Source organism: Podarcis vaucheri (genome assembly GCF_965113315.1).
Source record: "Podarcis vaucheri genome assembly, chromosome: 9".
Classification (NCBI taxonomy): Eukaryota; Metazoa; Chordata; class Lepidosauria; order Squamata; family Lacertidae; genus Podarcis; species Podarcis vaucheri.
The window spans coordinates 80,659,600-80,678,797 of record NC_138767.1 but is presented as its reverse complement, the minus strand read 5'-3'; the positions used below and the strand labels follow the sequence as shown (position 1 = coordinate 80,678,797).

Sequence of the window (19,198 nt, the reverse complement as noted above, 5' to 3'; positions counted from 1 at the left end):
TCAGGTGGCCACAGAACCATGTGCTAAAACATAACTCCCCAAATGTTAATGTAACAGCTTTGTGATTTATTCTTAAGAAACACTGTGTGTGTGTGTGTGTGTGTGTGTGTGTGTGTGTTAAAAAAACCAACACCTACCCGCCAGTGAGCACAGGAGAGACCACTCTCACAAATGGAGGATCAAAAGGAAAGTTATCCTAAGAACAAAAAAAAGTAAATCCAAAAGTCAAAAACTTTCTAAATTTGATGCCCTGTTGCAAATACATCATTCTGAAGTCCTATATTTTAATTATTTTTATTTGCAATATGGGATTGTATCCAACCAAGTTCTACTCAAAGTAGACTCAATAAAATTAAAGAACATAATTCTCGTTAACTATTTGCTTTGGATTTACATACCAATGAAAAATTTTTCACACACTGGATACTATTTTCCTCTTACCTTAAAAGAGAAGTTGAGCAAAATATATTCTACACCTTCTTTTTCTTTTAAGACTTGAAGATCACTATGCAAAGGGCTGTCAGGATCAACCCTACCAATGGAGAATGAGGAAAAGCAGAAGGATTGAGTCGCTCCGTTCTGAGTGGTTGTCACTACCTTTCGCAAACAACTAGGCCGTGCCATGCTGAGTGAAGCATTTCCTTCAGAATGAAAGGCCAGCTGTTTACAGGGTGTGGCTCACCTGCAGTTAAGGGTCCTAATGAACATCCTGGCTGCAGGCAAGTGTTTCTCTGGAGGGCAGTGCTGGAGTCATCAGAGAATAGGGAATATTCCTGCACATCAGCTGCAGACTTAGGAGTCTTGAGGAACAGATTCCATATCCTAAGACTCTCTGTTTCACAGGAATCTCAAAGAATGTATGACTTAATAAAAAAAAATGCCCACCAAGTCTCTAGGCTTTGCATTCTTAAAGATGGATGTGAATTAAACAGTTTAAAATTTTTATTTTCTTTATGTTTCGGTGCATATTTTTTAAACTGTTTTTGGAAGAATTCTTTCTTGAGAACAGTTTATAAACCTGTTAGATAAATAGCAAGCAGTTTGAAATGCTCCTTATGTATTTATTGAAATGTATAAGGAACAGTTTGTAGCCTTGGGGAGGAGGAAGGGGTTTTTGGGTGAGGAGAAGAATAGATGAGATGCAGCATTCAGGGCTGCTGCGCCTTGTTTAGCACCTCTTGTATGAATAAAAACAAGGTTTAGACAATATACAGTGGTACCTCAGTTTTCAAACAGCTTAGTTCCCGAACAACTCAGAACTCGAATGCTGCAAACCCGGAAGTAGATGTTCCGGTTTTCGAACTTTGCCCCAGAAGCCGAACGTGCTCCTGAGCTTCTGTTTTCACTGTTGCGCAGCTAATTTGAGTCCTTCGTATAGTAATTAAGGCTTTTTTCATCCCATTTTACCCTTGCACAGCAAATTTAAGTCCCCCCCATCGTAATAAAGGCTTTTTTCATTCCGTTTGTATCCTTGAGCAGCTAATTTAAGGCCCGCCCCTACCATAATTAAAGCCTTCTGTTTCTGATTGCAGTGTTCTGAGGTGATATTTGGTGCTTTTGTTTTTGCTAATTTTTGCTTTTTTGTGTGGCTTTTTCATTTTTGTGACTGTGGCTTGTTTTTCATTTTATGATTGATTGATTGATTGATTGATTGTGTGACTGTGGAAATGGATAAAAGCCCCCCCCCCCCAATCCAAACAATGACTACCATCAGTGCAGGCAAGGAAAAAAAATAATTTTAATTTTTATCATCTACAATACTGTCTTATTTATTTTATAGTACAGAACATTGATTATTGCTTTCATTTTATGAATCAATTATCTTGTTAGATTGTAAAATGTTTTGGAACAGACTTGCAGAGCTAATTAAATTTGAGAATTAAAGGTACCACTGTACACTGCGTCACAATGGGGACTGATTTACTTTACACAGGAAGGAATGCCTCTCCTGCAAGAGTATCAGCCCTCTGCAGTTTTATAAGCACTTAAAAGTCTGTTTTTTAAAAGAGATGCACTGGCTAATCAAGTGACCTAGCCAATTAGATCTACAAAAAAGTCTAGAGTGACAACCCTAACCTTAAGCAAATACGCTAATCTGCAACATAGTATACAACTTTCCTAGGTCCGGACATCAAATGATTATCATCATGCACCTTCATCCACCAACCCAGCTATCCATCAATAGCAAAACCACTGATTTAGCACAGTGTTGGGGTGGGGAAAAGTCAACTTACCTTAGAAGTTTTACATGCCAGTCATATAGGCTGTCATTTACAAGTTCCACTGAATAAATCCCTGCAGAAAATGGAAATGAAAAGGGTTGCTTGCTTCCGTTGTTACTAGAAAACACACCCACACCCAAACCCAAGATAGCAATCTGGAACTCCACAAAGGTTGAATGCAAAGAGATGCTGAGTTCTGAATGAGCAAGGTCCTCTCTTTTCCTCAGCAGCACAGAGCTGTTTGGATGAAAGCAGAACTTCACAAATAAGAGCAATCCTACCTTTGTCACTGAGGGCAAAATTATATCTTGCTCCCACATGGCGCTCCCAATGCCCTCCATTACAAGACTGGCTCCACATGGGCCTAGCTTCAGAAAACCTACAGCCTCTGTTTTGACACTATTTACAGTACCATGAATTATATGTGCCTGGAAAACCTCTTGCAGCCTTTTTCCACGACAAGTTAGGGTTTCCATGACTCTTTCCCCACCTTTCCTCCACAAACTCTCCTCTATTTTGCAGCAGAAAATCACACCAGGGAAACCTCCTGCTGCAGGAAAGAACAGCTTGTAGAGAATGTCTCAGGGAAAGAGCTTATTGATTCATTCTACTTGCACCTTCAGTAAAAATAATAACAGCAACACTCTAACGGCAGCAACTGCGCACATACTGAATGACTGCGCCTTCTCCCAGCTGATCTGCACAGCAGACGCATCAGCTGAGGTTCCTGGGGCAGCATCTGCTGCTGAATGAGGCAAATAAGCATATAGAAAATCCCCAAGAATGTATTTTTAAAACGAGTGAATTCTGTGGCTTTCAAAATGCCACACACAAATATGTGGAAGAGAAGATAAAGCAAATAAAAAGGCCAGGAAAATCCCATTCAGTTTCTTTCCTGCATTTGTATTAATAGAAGAAGCTACAAAATTTAGTTTCTGCAGTCTTTCCAGTGCCAAACAGTCTATGTTGCCAGCCCCAACTAAAGAAGAAAGTCCTGGAGAGATGCTCTCTCTAGAGGCAAATCTCCTAGTTAGTTTAAAATGACTTACAAATAATAAAAAGTGGGGTCTTAGCAGAACGAGTTGCGATTATGATGCGAAAAGTAGGCAGGCCTCTCTCTGCCTGCTCAAGCAATAATAGTAATATCTGGGAGCCGTCCAGAGTGGCTGGGGAAACCCAGCCAGATGGGCGGGGGTATAAATAGATAAATAGATAAATAATTAATACCCCGCCCATCTGGCTGGGTTTCCCCAGCCACTCTGGACGGCTCCCAACAGAATTAAAAGCACAATAAAACATCAAACATTAAAAACCTCCCTGAACAGGGCTGCCTTCAGGTGTCAAGGAAGTAACTATCTGACTTTTAGAAGACATCTGATGGGAGGGCGTTCCAAAGGGCTGGCACCACTACTGAGAAGGCCCTCTGCCTGGTTCCCTGTAACCTCACTTCTCACGGTGAGGGAACCACCAGAAGGCCCTCGGTGCTGGACCTCAGTGTCTGGGCTGGAGACGCTTCTTCAGGTATACAGGACTGAGGCCGTTTAGGGCTTTAAAGGTCAGCACCAACACTTTGAATTGTTCTCAGAAACGTACTGGGAGCCAAAGTAGGTCTTTCAAGACCGGTGTTATGTGGTCTTGGTAGCCGCTCCATCACCAGTGTAGCTGCCACATTCTGGATTAGCTGGAAGTTTCCGGGTCACCTTCAAAGGTAGCCCCACGTAGAGCACATTGCAGGAGTCCAAGAGGGAGATAACCAGAGCCAGGGGCTGCTAGGTTCCCTTAGTGAAGAACGGGTTACAAATGCATAGAAGAAGGCCGTGATTCAGGAGCAGCACTTGCAGTTCTTGCCAGTGCCATCATGCCTTACAGTTGTAAGCTGCCTTTTCTGATCTCAGATTCTGTTGGCCTTAGTAGAACACCAGATTACACTTGGGGCGAGGAGAAGAGTTTGGGAAGGGAGTTTCTGTAAAACTAAGTTTCCCATAACAACTGGTTAAGGATTAAAGGAAACAGAGTTGCAGAGGCATCGAGTGGTTGAAAGATTATTTAAAGAAATGAAGGATTTTGTCTATGTAAGATTGCACTGGTTCATCCCACACCCACCCAAACAAATGACTGCAGCAGGCCTCCTTGAACAGGCATGGCATTTCCCCCCAAATGATTTTTATTAATGTTCCAAATTTTATACAAATAAACAACAAATTAATTCAAAGGGCAGGCGTAGGATTAAGGGAGGTGCAAGATCAGGCCAGGCAGCCAAACCACCAGTCCATACATATAATGGTCCACTATGCAAATGATCAGCAGACAATTCCCTTGTTTGTGGGTTGTCTTCCTGGGATGCCATCTTTTGAACTTAAAAGAATGTTTGCATCTACCTTTTCACGCTCACCTAGGCGCTCTAGAGCAGGGATGGGAATTCTGTTGGGCTCCCAATTCCCATCAGCCCCAAACTATATCTGGAGGGACACAGGTTCCCCATCTCAGCTCTAGAGGGAAGAGCAGATCTGTGGCCAAGGTGGGAAAATGAATTGGGAACTTTAGTGGAGGTGGGATGCCAGAAGTACTCCTGTATTTCTAATTAGGCTGGCCAGGCCCCTAAAAACAAGAATCCTTCCATTTTGTGAATATTTCACTGTTATCTCCAGCTCAGCTCAGACTGCAGTCTGAAGATGAAGCAGCTGGATACTGTCAAAATGCACAGCTGATAGAATCTCCACTCTCAAGCCACTTCTATTCCAAGGTGCACTGGTTCATATGGGGGCCTTTCGTAAGAGCAGAGAGTTTGCAGGGCAGCAGTTGAAGAAGGAGCAAAAAGGGTTTTCTTGTGTGTGTGTGTTTCTTTGTGGCTGATTAGCTGTTTTCCCTGTGTAAAGGTCAGAGGGGGCAGGGTTTCTGTTGAGGCAGGGGATTAGCTGTGGGAGGAGCTTATCAGAGTTTGCAGGGCAGCAGTTGAAGAAGGAGCAAAAAGGGTTTTCTTGTGTGTGTGTGTTTCTTTGTGGCTGATTAGCTGTTTTCCCTGTGTAAAGGTCAGAGGGGGCAGGGTTTCTGTTGAGGCAGGGGATTAGCTGTGGGAGGAGCTTATCAGAGTTTGCAGGGCAGCAGTTGAAGAAGCAGCAAAAAGGGTTTTCTTGTGTGTGTGTGTTTCTTTGTGGCTGATTAGCTGTTTTCCCTGTGTAAAGGTCAGAGGGGGCAGGATTTCTGTTGAGGCAGGGGATTAGCTCTGGGAGGAGCTTATCAGAGTTTGCAGGGCAGCGGCGCGCGCAGTTATATCCATCTTTTAGATTTAGGGGAGCTAGTCTCAAACGTTTGTTGGGGGAGACCTAGGTTTTTTTGTGGGGGAAGTTATTTGTCCTGTCTTCAAGCTTTTTATGATGGAGGACCTCTGTAGCCACCCCCAATGACACAATCTCAAGATGGAAGGGGAGGGAACAGCTGCAGTCGCCTGCGATTCCTGCGCAATGTTTGCCATCTTGCCAAAGGTTGCAGGCAGCTTTACCTGCAGCAATTGCATGTTGATTGCCCTCTTAAAAGACAAAGTCCAGCAACTGGAGGAACGTGTAGCTACGCTCCAAAGAATTAGAGAGCTGGAGCTCTTCTTGGAAGCAACAGAGCACACCGTCTCCACCAAGGAGGAGACAGGGGACTCCCCTGAGAAGGAGTCTAGTTCACCAACACAGGAGCCAGATATATGGAGAAACGTGACTCAAAGAAGTAGGAGGCCCAGGGTTCACTCTGATTGTTTAGAAATACACAATCGCTTTGAGATCCTCTCCCCTAGCATGGAAGACGAAGAGCAGACTCCATTTGAGGATCTCTCCCTCATTACAGTCGATCAGGTATATGAAGACGAGCAGCAAAGTCAGTCCTCAGGGAATGTGCAGGCGACCTTGGAACGGACAGCTCATGGAAGAACCCCGACCAAACCCAAGAGGAGGCGTGTAGTGGTGATAGGGGATTCCCTACTGAGGGGAACAGAAGCAGTGATCTGTGGGCCTGACAAGATGTCTCGGGAAGTGTGCTGTCTCCCCGGGGCTAAGATCCAAGATGTAACTGAACGACTGCAAGGAATCATAAAACCCACTGACAAATACCCCTTCCTCTTGGTTCATGTGGGAACCAATGACACTGCAAGCAATAGCCTCCAGAAGATCAAAAGAGACTACGAGGCTCTCGGCAGGAAATTGAAGCAACTAAATGCACAAATTGTCATCTCATCTGTCCTCCCAGTTGAACGACGTGGCCCAGGGAGAGAGGGGAAAATAGTGGAAGTGAACAGCTGGCTTCGCAAATGGTGTAAACAGGAACGGTTTGGATTCTTAGATCACGGACTGCAGTTTCTTGAAGATGGACTTCTGGCAAGTGATGGGCTGCACCTCACAACGGTTGAGAGAAATGTTTTTGCCAAAAATCTCAGAAACCTCATCAGGAGGGCTTTAAACTGACTAATGTGGGGGAGGGAGACAGTGCTCCTGAAGGTAGGAGTCTATCAATTAATGAAGATGATCATCCAAATGTCATAGACCAAATGGAGCAAACAGCACGCGGACCTAGTGGTGGGAGGAAAAAATCCTTAAATAAGAGACACGGGGGAATGATTAATGGACTTCAATGTCTGTACACTAATGCGCAAAGCATGGGAAATAAACAAGATGAGCTTGAGCTCTTAGTACAGCAAACTAAATATGACATAATAGGCATCACTGAAACCTGGTGGGATAAGTCCCACGATTGGAATGTAATAATGGGGGGATACAATCTATTTCAGAGAAACAGACCAGACAAGAAAGGAGGAGGAGTTGCGTTATATGTCAGGGATGTGAAGAGATCCAAGATTTAGAACCTCAAAGCCAAAGTGAGAGCATTTGGGTCAAAATTAAGGGAGAGAAGAATAACAGAGACCTCATTGTGGGAGTTTAATATAGATCCCCAAGCCAAACGGAGGACATAGATGATGCCTTCCTGGAACAGATGGCCAAGCATGCAAAAGGAAGGGAGATAGTAGTAATGGGGGACTTCAATTACCCAGATATTTGTTGGACGTCAAACTCAGCCAAGAGCATAAGGTCAAACAGATTCCTCACTGGCCTTGCAGACAACTTCATTGTCCAGAAAGTGGGAGAAGCAACAAGAGGAACAGCCATTTTAGATCTGGTCCTAGCCAATGTTGATGACCTGGTTAGTGGGGTAGAAGTGGAAGGATCATTAGGCGCGAGTGATCATGCTCTTCTGAAGTTTACTATACAGCGGAAAGGAGCAGCCAAGCATACTAGGACTCAATTTCTTGACTTTAAGAAAGCCGACTTCATAAAACTTAGGGAAGTGCTGGGTGAGATCCCATGGACAACAATACTAAAAGGAAAGGGAGTTCATGATGGCTGGGAGTTTGTTAAGAGGGAGATAGTAAAAGCACAACGTCAGGCAATACCATTGAGACGGAAACATGGAAGGTGCCTAAAGAAGCCAGGGTGGCTATCTAAAAAACTTTTAACTGAATTAAGATTAAAAAAGGATGTGTACAAAAAATGGAAAAGGGGGGAAACCACCAAAGAGGAATTCAAACAAATAGCCAGCAGGTGTAGACACAAAGTCAGAAAAGCTAAAGCACAGAATGAACTCAGGCTTGCTAGAGAGGTTAAAAGCAACAAAAAAGGCTTTTATGGGTATGTTCGTAGCAAAAGGAAGAACAAAGAAACAGTGGGGTCACTCAGAGGAGAAGATGGTGAAATGCAAACAGGGGACACAGAAAGGGCTGAACTCCTCAATGCCTTCTTTGCCTCAGTCTTCTCCGATAAAGAAAACAATGCCCGACCTGAAGAATTTGGAGCAAATGATTCAGCAAAGGAAACACAGCCCAGAATAACTAAGGAGATAGTACAAGAATATTTGGCTAGTTTAGATGTATTCAAGTCTCCAGGGCCAGATGAACTGCATCCAAGAGTATTAAAAGAACTGGCAGATGTGATCTCAGAACCACTGGCAGTCATCTTTGAGAATTCCTGGAGAACAGGCGAAGTCCCGGCAGACTGGAGGAGGGCAAATGTTGTCCCTATTTTCAAAAAGGGGAAAAGAGAGGACCCAAATAATTACCGCCCAGTCAGTCTGACATCAATACCAGGGAAGATTCTGGAGCAGATCATTAAGCAAACAGTCTGTGAGCACCTAGAAAGGAATGCTGTGATCACCAATAGTCAGCATGGATTTCTGAAAAATAGGTCATGTCAGACTAACCTGATCTCGTTTTTTGACAGAATTACAAGCCTGGTAGATGAAGGGAACGCAGTGGATGTAGCCTACCTTGATTTCAGCAAGGCATTTGACAAGGTGCCCCATGATATTCTTGTAAAGAAGCTGGTAAAATGCGGTCTTGACTATGCTACCACTCAGTGGATTTGTAACTGGCTGACTGACCGAACCCAAAGGGTGCTCATCAATGGTTCCTCTTCATCCTGGAGAAGAGTGACTAGTGGGGTGCCACAGGGTTCTGTCTTGGGCCCGGTCTTATTCAACATCTTTATCAACGACTTGGATGATGGACTCAAGGGCATCCTGATCAAATTTGCAGATGACACCAAACTGGGAGGGGTGGCTAACACCCCAGAGGACAGGATCACACTTCAAAACGACCTTGACAGATTAGAGAACTGGGCCAAAACAAACAAGATGAATTTTAACAGGGAGAAATGTAAAGTATTGCACTTGGGCAAAAAAAATGAGAGGCACAAATACAAGATGGGGGACACCTGGCTTGAGAGCAGTACATGTGAAAAGGATCTAGGAGTCTTGGTTGACCACAAACTTGACATGAGCCAACAGTGTGACGCAGCAGTTAAAAAAGCCAATGCAATTCTGGGCTGCATCAATAGGAGTATAGCATCTAGATCAAGGGAAGTAATAGTGCCACTGTATTCTGCTCTGGTCAGACCACACCTGGAGTACTGTGTCCAGTTCTGGGCACCACAATTCAAGAAGGACACTGACAAACTGGAATGTGTCCAGAGGAGGGCAACCAAAATGGTCAAAGGCCTGGAAACGATGCCTTATGAGGAACGGCTAAGGGAGCTGGGCATGTTTAGCCTGGAGAAGAGGAGGTTAAGGGGTGATATGATAGCCATGTTCAAATATATAAAAGGATGTCACATAGAGGAGGGAGAAAGGTTGTTTTCTGCTGCTCCAGAGAAGCGGACACGGAGCAATGGATCCAAACTACAAGAAAGAAGATTCCACCTAAACATTAGGAAGAAGTTCCTGACAGTAAGAGCTGTTCGACAGTGGAATTTGCTGCCAAGGAGTGTGGTGGAGTCTCCTACTTTGGAGGTCTTTAAGCAGAGGCTTGACAACCATATGTCAGGAGTGCTCTGATGGTGTTTCCTGCTTGGCAGGGGGTTGGACTCGATGGCCCTTGTGGTCTCTTCCAACTCTATGATTCTATGATATGGGGGCCTTTCGTAAGAGCAGATACAACGCAACACTACCTCGGGATTACTAGCTAGCTAACTGTGTGTCAAGAGCTTATATCTATAGATAGCAAAGACCCTGGCACTGATTAAGAATGCCGCATCTTAAGGATGCGTTCCTTCTAGCACGGATAGGTAATTCCCCAGACGTGAAATGAAACCAGGAACAACCCGGGAAGCACAAGTACCATGCAAGCCTTATTAGAAGCAGATGCAATGCATTTGGATAGTCTTTATCCCAGAGCTAGGCACATTTAAGTCGAAAACTAGAGAGAGTACCTTTCAACATCCCTACCTGAACCAGACTTGTGGGATCGACCAGTTTGTTTTTTAATAATCGCAAGAGGATCATCAACTAGAATCACATGCAGTGGGCAAAGTCAGGTGCAAAAATATTGCGCAAGGAACTGCGGCATTTGCCTCCTGTGTCCCATAACGCACTGGGATGAATAAACTCACAGTCCTGCCACACAAAAACCCACTCCTGGGTTTCTCCCAAGCTGCCTTCATTTCAGTAGAATGAAGGGGTGAGGGAGCAACCATGTGTTCTTGCTGTTGTCAAACAGCTGGGAGTAAAAAAACCAAAACCCTTCTCAATCTACTGAGAACCATCCAGTAATCCAAAACTTTTGCTGCCTTGGGGGCTTTGCACATGTATCCACGCCATCCTGAGTTTCCCATGGAATGTCTGTTCCTCCAATCACATAGCCTTTTTATATAGCACAGTTGCCCCTCGTGCCAGGCTGAAGGGCTGGACATGTTTCCGGTTTTGAGATGCCACACCAATGAAGCACTTGAGATCCTCCAGCCCTGCCTAGAATGTTCTCACCAGTCACAACTATCATACCAGGCTTGCTTCCATAAAACAGGTCTCACCCTTTTTAATGCAAAATTTGAACAACTTCTATGACAGAATAGTGCAGAAGGCAGAACTGGGATTCAATATGACCTTAACAAATTGGAGAACTGGGCCAAAACTAACAAAATAAATTTGAATAGGCACAAATGTCAGGTTCCACACTTAGACAGGAAGGACCAGCTGCACAAATGTAAGATATGGGGGGGGGGTGTACCCAGCTAGTACACATGAAAAGGATCTAGGTGCCTTAGTGAACCACAAACTTAGCACGAGTCAACAGTATGATGCAGCAGCAAAAAAAGCTAATGCTATTCTAGGCTGCATCAACACTAGTATAGTGTCCCAATCAAGGGAAGTAATAATACCACTCTATCCTGCCTTGGCCAGCCCACACCTGGAATACTATGTTCGATTTTGGGCACCACAAATTAGGAATACTATTGGCAAGCTGAAATGTGTGCAGCGGAGGGCAACCAAGATGATCAAGGGTCTGGAAACCATGTGGAAAGGGTATGTTTGGCCTGGAAAGGAGGAGAGGGAGAGGAGATCTGATAGCCATCTTCAAATAACTCAAGGGCTATCCCATGGGAAATGGAGCAAGCCTGTTTTCTCCTCCTCTGGAGGGCAGGACCCGAACCAATGGCTTCACGTTACAAGAAAGGGGATTCCAACTCAACATCAGGAAGAACATCCAGCAGTGGAACAGGACTCAATTGGAAGGTGGTGACTATTTCCTTAGAGGTTTTAAAGCAGAGGCTGGATGGTCATCTGTCCTGGATGCTTGAGCTGAGATTCCTGCATTGCAGGGGGCTGGACTAGATGACCACTGGGGTTATTTCCAACTTTACAATTCCATGATTTTATGACAGGCAGGGACCCTTGGGAAAATCCTGGCTCCTTTTAAGGCTTATAAAAAAACTTTCTTAATTTAAAGGGTTTTTAAGTTTCTAAATCCCGCAGAGACGTACAATCCCTGAAAGCAATGCCATTATATAAGTTATAGCAACCTTTCCCTCCACTCTTCTACTCCCATTTCATATCTCTTGTTAATAAAATCTTAGAACAAGTGTTCGAATCTAATATAAGAAATTAAAGCCACCTACAAACATGAATCATATTTCAAAGAGTATTTTTTTTAAAATGGGCGCAATTAGTTTAAATTACTTTTTTGTCAATATCCATTAAGAAGACTCAAAGCTCAATTCAATAAATCCAAGTATTACTCTACAAAAGCCTCTCCTTCTTTCCGTATCTTCAGTGGGCTGCACTTTCCAGTTATTCTGGCTACCCTTTTCGGGCTATCTAAGGTATCTAACTGTGGGAAATGCAATAGGGATAATACTTCTCTAAAACATATGTTATTTCATTGTCCTATACTGACATATTTTTGGCAGAAGGTAACTGTAATCATCAACAGAACTGTACGGAACAACCTTACATTTACAGAGCAAAGTATCCTCTTGAATATTTTCAAGCACATGGAACCCTACGAAAGGACAATATGAGTGGACTCTCCGTGCCCTGACCACAGCTAAAAGACGGATACTGAAGAATTGGAAAAATAATAATGCTGCTCCCTTCTACGATTGGATTGGGGACTTATACAAACTCGCCACGTAAGAACAACTTGCATATAAACACAGACTTGCCATGGACAAATTCAATGATATTTGGAATCCATTCTTACAAATAGTGTAATAGGTTAAGTTCTGGTGGAGTACAATAACAACTTTGTAAAGTATACAGTTTTGGGTTTCCCCCCTCCTCCCTTTATTTCCCCTTCTACACGGGGGCTGTTTCTCTTTTTCTCTCTTTTATTTATGTCTCATCATGTTTAGTGCACATACAAGTATGTACTTTTTGAACTTTCAGTAAAGATGTCTGGATAAAATTAAAAAAAATCTAGCTACCCTTTTTATAAGTTAAGGTAGACACCCAATTCAAACTCTCATAGAAGCGCAAAAGTCAAGGCCAGTTTTTGACAGCCTCTGGGAACCCTTGTAATATTTCTGCAGCTGCAAGGACACACTCAGATGTATACATCTTTGCCAGACCAAATGCCTGGTTTTGTGCTCAGTATTAACACCCTATGAATGCCACTGAGGCTCCTAGACACAGCCTGACCTTGTGAAAAAATCACTACTGAAAAAAAGCCTTAAAACTCAATATGGAGGTAGCTCAAACAATGTCTTACTCCTCTACTGTGCTATTTCATGAAATGAACTAAATACAGAATGAAGAGGACGGTCAGATAATTGGCTGGCTGTGCTGATCTATAGGAGAAAATCTACAAGCATTTGTTTACCAAGTAAATGCACAATTTTTCTCAAGAGAACATAGGGCAAAAGCCCTGGAGCATGCCAGTTTCATATATGCTAATAAACATAGGGAACTGAAGGATTCTGCACAACTTGTTGTATTATATTGGAAGGATCATGCTGTAGTCTTTGAACAATGTTTTAACTCTGTGTTAAGGAGAAAGAGCGAGAGCGCAATGGCAGAAAATTTCAGCCTTTGCCCTTCATACGTGTCAGGGGTTCAGAAGCAGAGACGCAGAGAAGGGTGGAAACAGAGAGCGAGGGGGAGGAAGCCGAAGGGAGAATGAGTGATGATGACGACCCGAGATCTCCAAGCCTAAGCAGTGAGTCAGAGGACTCCCAAAAGGGAGCCCCAGTGAGCAGAGCAAGGGGGGGATCCGGGGGGACACCCCAGGAGGAAGGGAACAGAGGAGATTCAGAGAGCAGCAGCTGGAAGTCGGGACCCACGCTCATAACTGAGGGCGGCAGCAGCTGGAAGTCGGGACCCACGCTCAAGACTGAGAGCAGCAGGGAGGAAGGTAGCCAGGCATCGGGTTCCGGAGGCTGTCAGCAGGAGGGAGGGCACGAGTCAGGGGTGGTCACGCCCTCCTCAGAGAGCGAGGCAACGGTCAAGAGGAAAGTAGAGAGTTGGGCGCGCGCGCCAAGTTCAAATGCAGCGGAAGCTGGAGCAGTAAGCAGCCCGGAGAGTGAGCCAGGTCCTAAAGCCCGCCGCAAGGAGGCAGAAGGATCAGGGGGGTCAGCGTCAGAGGAGAGTAGAAGGGAGGAGGCCCAGGGGGGCAGAAGGACCCAGAGACGTAGGGAGAGGCGAAGGAGGTGGAGCAAGGCTAGGGTATTAAGCTGGTGTGCAAGAGGCGGGGACTCAGACGGGTCTTCGCCGACCTAGAGCAGAAGGTGTAGAGCTGCACGCTGCAGTTCGGAAATGAAACCTGTAACTCAATAAAGACTCTTTTAAAGTGGACGCTGTGTGGCGTGGTCCTATGTGAGCTGGGACCTGGTAGCAGCTCTGACAGTAAGACCCGTCTCTTCAAAGCTTCAGAAACCTGAAACCTCGCAGCGGGAGCAGAAGCCGCTAGGGGAGGAAGAGGGGTGTCTGTAAGCGAGCTCACAAAGGTTAGCAAGATGACGGAAGAACAGAGGATCTCCGCGCTGCAAGAGGCAGTGACCCAGTTGTCCTCAGAGGTATTGGCTTCCAAGAAACGGGAGGAGGAGACTACAGCCGCCTACAGAGACCTACACGCCAGGTTTGAAATGCTTGTTAAGCAAGGGCAACCGGGACCCAGACCGGAGGGCGTGGGATTGGCACGGAGAGCAGGAGGGCTTGTGGCTCACTTCGACGGGACTTTGCAACAGTACCCTAATTTTAGAGCAGACGTAATGTGCGCACTGCAACTGCTGGCAAAAGACTTTAGAGATGAGGAAGAGAAGGTGGGGTTCATATTGTCCCATTTGCATGGGGATGCCAAAGCCTGGCTACGCAATTTGTGGAGGGATAAAGATCCGGCGCTTCAGAATGCAGATGCCTTTATCAAAGCGATGGATGCGTGTTTTTTGTCTACTATTGATGTGGATCTTGCCAGACGGGAGATTCATGGACTAAAACAAGGGAGGGCGAGCGTCCGGCAGTATCACGCCCGATTTTTTGCGCTGGTCAGTGTTTTAGAATGGGATCGGGATTCGCCCCCTGTCAGAGACCTCTTCTGGGAGGGTCTAAGTTCAGCGGTTAAGGATGAAATTGCAAGGGGGGAGAGGCCCCGAAGCACGCAGGAGGTGGTCCAAAGGGCGCTGACTGTGGGGGTGAGGCTGGAAGAACGTCCATGGTGCAGAGATGAAGGACGTGGAGGGCGCGAAGCAGCGAGAAGTTTCTCTTTCGTTCCGAGGGAAGCAGCGCGTGCGCAATCCACACCTCCGCCAGGAGGGGGAGGGGAACCGATGGAGGTTGGAGGTGCAAGGGCTCAGTCAGCAGCCAGAGCCCTAGCACCGGCAGCAGTGAAAGCGAAGCCTCCTAGAGGGAACAGGAAGTGTTACATCTGCGAGGATCCAGGCCATTTGGCGAAGGAGTGTCCCCGGAGGCTCCACAAGCACACTGCAGCCTCAGCAATGGTGACTGCAGCAACGCAGCAAGGAGAACCACAGCAGGGAAACGACAATGTCTGGCTGGAGACGGAGGCACTGGGGCCCAGCCAGACGCATCTGTGAAGCAGTCCCCAGCAATCTTGCGACCCACGGATCCCCTCCCACCCAAACCAGTAGTGCAGCTCACAGCATCTCTCCAGCTACCCGACGGCGTCACTATCGAAGTGCCGCTTTCTGTGGATTCTGGAAGCAACGCAGACTTTATAGCGCAGAGCTTTGTGGAGCAGCACGCTATACAGCTATTACCTGCCACTCTGCCCCTGCAAGTCGTCACAGTGGATGGCAGAGAGTTGCTAGGGGGGCAGGTGGTGAAGCAGACGCCACCGATGGTGATGCGCCTTGGCAACCACAGGGAAGTCATCAGTTTTAATGTCACCCAACTGTCGGACACGCCCATTGTGTTGGGCATGAGTTGGCTGGACAGGCACAGTCCGACACTGGCTTGGTACCAGAGACAACTGATCTTCGGCTCCTCTTATTGCGCAGAACACTGCATCCTGCCCCGACGGGAGGGAGAGGAGGAGGAATCACAACTGCAGTTGGGAACGTTGCAAGCGGTCCCCCACAAATACGCGAGCTTTTTGGAGGTCTTCTGCGAGAAGGAGGCGGACAAGCTACCCCCTCACCGGCCATATGACTGCAAGATTGACCTCCTACCGGGGGCGACGCTGCCGAAGGGGCGGCTATACTCCATGTCTGAAGATGAAATGCAGGAACTCAAACAGTTCATCGAGCATAATCTGGAGCGTGGCTTCATCCGAGAGTCCAAGGCAGTGGGGGGCAGTCCCGTTTTCTTCGTGAAAAAGAAAGACACGCCCCAAAAAAGACTAGTTGTGGACTACCGCCTTTTGAACCAGATGACCAAACCGTCTGATTACCCCATGCCCAGGATTGACGACCTCCTCGCGACGGTGCGCAAGGGACGCGTGTTCACCAAGTTGGACCTGCGAGGGGCGTACAATCTCATCCGCATGCGGGAGGGCGATGAGTGGAAGACGGCCATGTTCACACCGCTGGGCACCTACGAATACAGAGTTATGCCCTTTGGATTACAAAATGGCTCTCACTGTTTTCAAGCTTTTATGCATCACGTGTTGGAGGGACTCCTCTACAAGACATGCGTCTGCTTCCTGGATGACATCCTGATTTTCTCTGACTCGCAGCAAGCTCACGACCGAGACGTGAGGGAGGTGCTCAGCAGGTTGCAACAACATAGACTGTACGCCAAGCTGGAGAAGTGCCAGTTCGACACGACGGAGGTGGATTTCCTGGGATACAAGTTGTCGGACAAGGGGATAGCCATGGACAGCACCAAGGTTCGTGCGGTATTGGATTGGAAAAGCCCGCGCAACCGGAAGGAGGTCCAGCGGTTTGTCGGCTTCGCCAACTTCTATCGCAAGTTTATCAAGGGGTTCGCGATGCAGACGGCAGCAATTACGGACACGCTCAGCTCCAAAAAAAAGAAATTCATCTGGACGGAGCAGGCGGAACAGTCCTTTCAAGCGCTCAAGCATCTCTTCGCATCGGAGAAGCAACTGCTGCATATCGACCCCAGTAAACCGTTGAGGGTAGAGACAGACGCGTCAGACAGAGCCGTGGGAGCTGTCCTGCTGCAGCGAGACCCGCAGGGGGTGTGGCGGCCGGGAGCGTTCTACTCCAGAAAGCTCAGCAAGTCGGAGCAGAACTACACCATCTGGGACAGGGAGTTGCTGGCCATTCATGCAGCTTTCAAGGCGTGGAGGCACTTCCTAATCGGCGCCAAGCACACGGTGCAGGTCTGCACGGACCACAAGAATCTGGAGCACTGGCGCACGGCTCAGTTCCTGAACCAGAGGCAGATACGTTGGGCGGAGTTCTTTGCTGACTTCAATTTCCGAATAGAGTACGTCCCAGGCGACACCAACATCATGGCGGATGCACTGTCCCGAAAACCGCAATACCTAGAAGAGGTGACGCCAGCGGCGGCCATGCACATCTTCGCACCGACGGCGTGGGCGTGTGCCTCAGCTACAGTAGACCTGGATGCGGTGCGACGTGCATTGCGGGACGACTCATTCGCGCAAGACAAGATGGCGGAACTGCTCAGAGGCACGGCTACCACGGACGAGTTCCAGGTGCGGGACGGCTTGCTCCTACGCAAAGGGGCTGTCTATGTACCAGGAGACGACCTTCGCGCCAAGGTACTGCAACAGTTGCACGACGCACCCACGGCCGGTCACTTTGGCACAGAGAAAACGATGGAATTAGTCGCGAGAGACTTCTGGTGGCCCAGGCTGAGAGGAGAGGTCGCGGACTACGTCGCGAGGTGCGACACCTGCCAGAGGGCCAAGCCGGTACACAGACCACCGGCGGGACTGTTAGAACCGCTGCAGACACCGTTTGAACCGTGGGAGAGGGTGGCCCTGGACTTTGTGACGGATTTACCCAACTCGAGAGGCAAGACAGCTGTGCTAGTGGTGGTGGACTTGTTCACCAAGATGGCACATTTCATTCCGTGTGCGAAGGTGGCCACGGCGGAACAAACCGCCAAACTGTTCATAGATCACGTGTTCAAAGTGCATGGCCTGCCACGGTCTATCCTGTCCGACCGCGGACGCCAGTTCATCTCGTCTTTCTGGCAGAAGCTGATGGGTTTTCTAAATGTCAAGGTCAATCTGGCATCAGCAAGACACCCGCAGACCAACGGGCAAGCAGAGAGGGTCAATGCCATCATGCAGCAGTACCTGAGATGCTATGCCAATCAACAGCCTGCGACGTGGGTGGATTACCTGCCGCTAGCCGAGTTCGCTTATAACAACACGAAGCACGTGTCCACAGGAGTGACGCCGTTCTTTGCCAACAATGGGAGGAATCCCAGAACCTTCCCGGGACTGGAGAGAGTGGGGGAAGGAGAACCACAGACGGCGGACGCGTTCGCGTCAGAGCTGCAGGCGGTCCACGATCAACTCAGACGGCAGCTGGAGCTAGCTAAGCACGCCTACAAGGTGCAAGCTGACAAGCACAGGCGGGTTGGCGAAGTGATCCAAGTGGGAGACTGGGTCTGGTTGGCAGCCCACGCAGTGCCGACCAGGTCGCTTGCCAAGAAGAAGTTGGGGCACAAGCAGATCGGTCCGTACCAAGTCGAAGCGCAGATCAACCCGGTAGCCTTCCGACTGGCGCTGCCGGAGGGTTCCAGAATGCATCCGGTGTTCCACAGGTCGGTGCTCACTCCCTACAAGGCACCTCACAGGTTCCAGGAGCCAGGGACGGCGCCAAGTCCGCTCCGGGAACGGACGGAGACGCGGGAGGTGAAGCACCAGGACCACATCAACGAGGTCACGGAGATTTTGGACTCCAGATGGGGGGAAGAGGGAGTCGAATACCTCTTAGCCAGAGAGGGCACCCGGGCCAGCGCCAATAGCTGGGTACCAGACTACGCCTTGGAGGAACCCCTGCTCAAGGACGAGTTTCATGCCCTCTTCCCACACAAACCCATGCCAGCGAGCTTCTTCGACGACTGGTTGTTCACACCCACACTTTCTTCCAGCACGTTCCATGGATTCGACTCAGAAGGGGAACCCGCACGGAGCACCCGTTCCCCAGAAGGTTCACCGGCAGGTTCGGCATCAGGCAACTCGTATTGGTGGGACGATCGACCGGAGGAGCGATGGCGCAGGAAGTGGCTGGAGATGCCAGGTCGAGCGACCGACGCAGAGACTGACATGGACGTGTTCGGGGAGGACCTCGGGTTCGAGCACGGCGGTACAGAGATGGAAGAGCAACAAGTCAACGTCGACGACCGCGAGGGGGAAGACTCGGAGGTCTTCAGTTGGCGGCCACCCCCGGGGAGCGACCTGTATCCAGCATTCCCTCCCATGATGATGGAGCGCCCAGCACCCACACCTGACAGCGGGGAGGGGGGAAGGGGGGGCTTCGAGGGGGGGATGGATGTCAGGGGTTCAGAAGCAGAGACGCAGAGAAGGGTGGAAACAGAGAGCGAGGGGGAGGAAGCCGAAGGGAGAATGAGTGATGATGACGACCCGAGATCTCCAAGCCTAAGCAGTGAGTCAGAGGACTCCCAAAAGGGAGCCCCAGTGAGCAGAGCAAGGGGGGGATCCGGGGGGACACCCCAGGAGGAAGGGAACAGAGGAGATTCAGAGAGCAGCAGCTGGAAGTCGGGACCCACGCTCATAACTGAGGGCGGCAGCAGCTGGAAGTCGGGACCCACGC

At 48.1% G+C, this 19,198-nt stretch overlaps 1 protein-coding gene across 5 annotated transcripts in view; it reads right to left on the bottom strand.

The window, feature by feature from the left end:
* The window catches only part of UBE2Q2 (ubiquitin conjugating enzyme E2 Q2), a 56,790-nt gene that overhangs the window by 11,440 nt on the left and 26,152 nt on the right, over positions 1 to 19,198 (bottom strand). For all 5 annotated transcript variants that reach the window (XM_082238403.1, XM_082238404.1, XM_082238407.1 and 2 more), the window contains 3 exons: positions 2,235 to 2,295; positions 442 to 532; positions 138 to 196 (listed from right to left, as the gene is read on the bottom strand). In XM_082238403.1, coding sequence (XP_082094529.1) covers positions 138 to 196; positions 442 to 532; positions 2,235 to 2,295 — 211 coding nt within the window. The remainder of the gene's footprint in view (positions 1 to 137; positions 197 to 441; positions 533 to 2,234; positions 2,296 to 19,198) is intronic.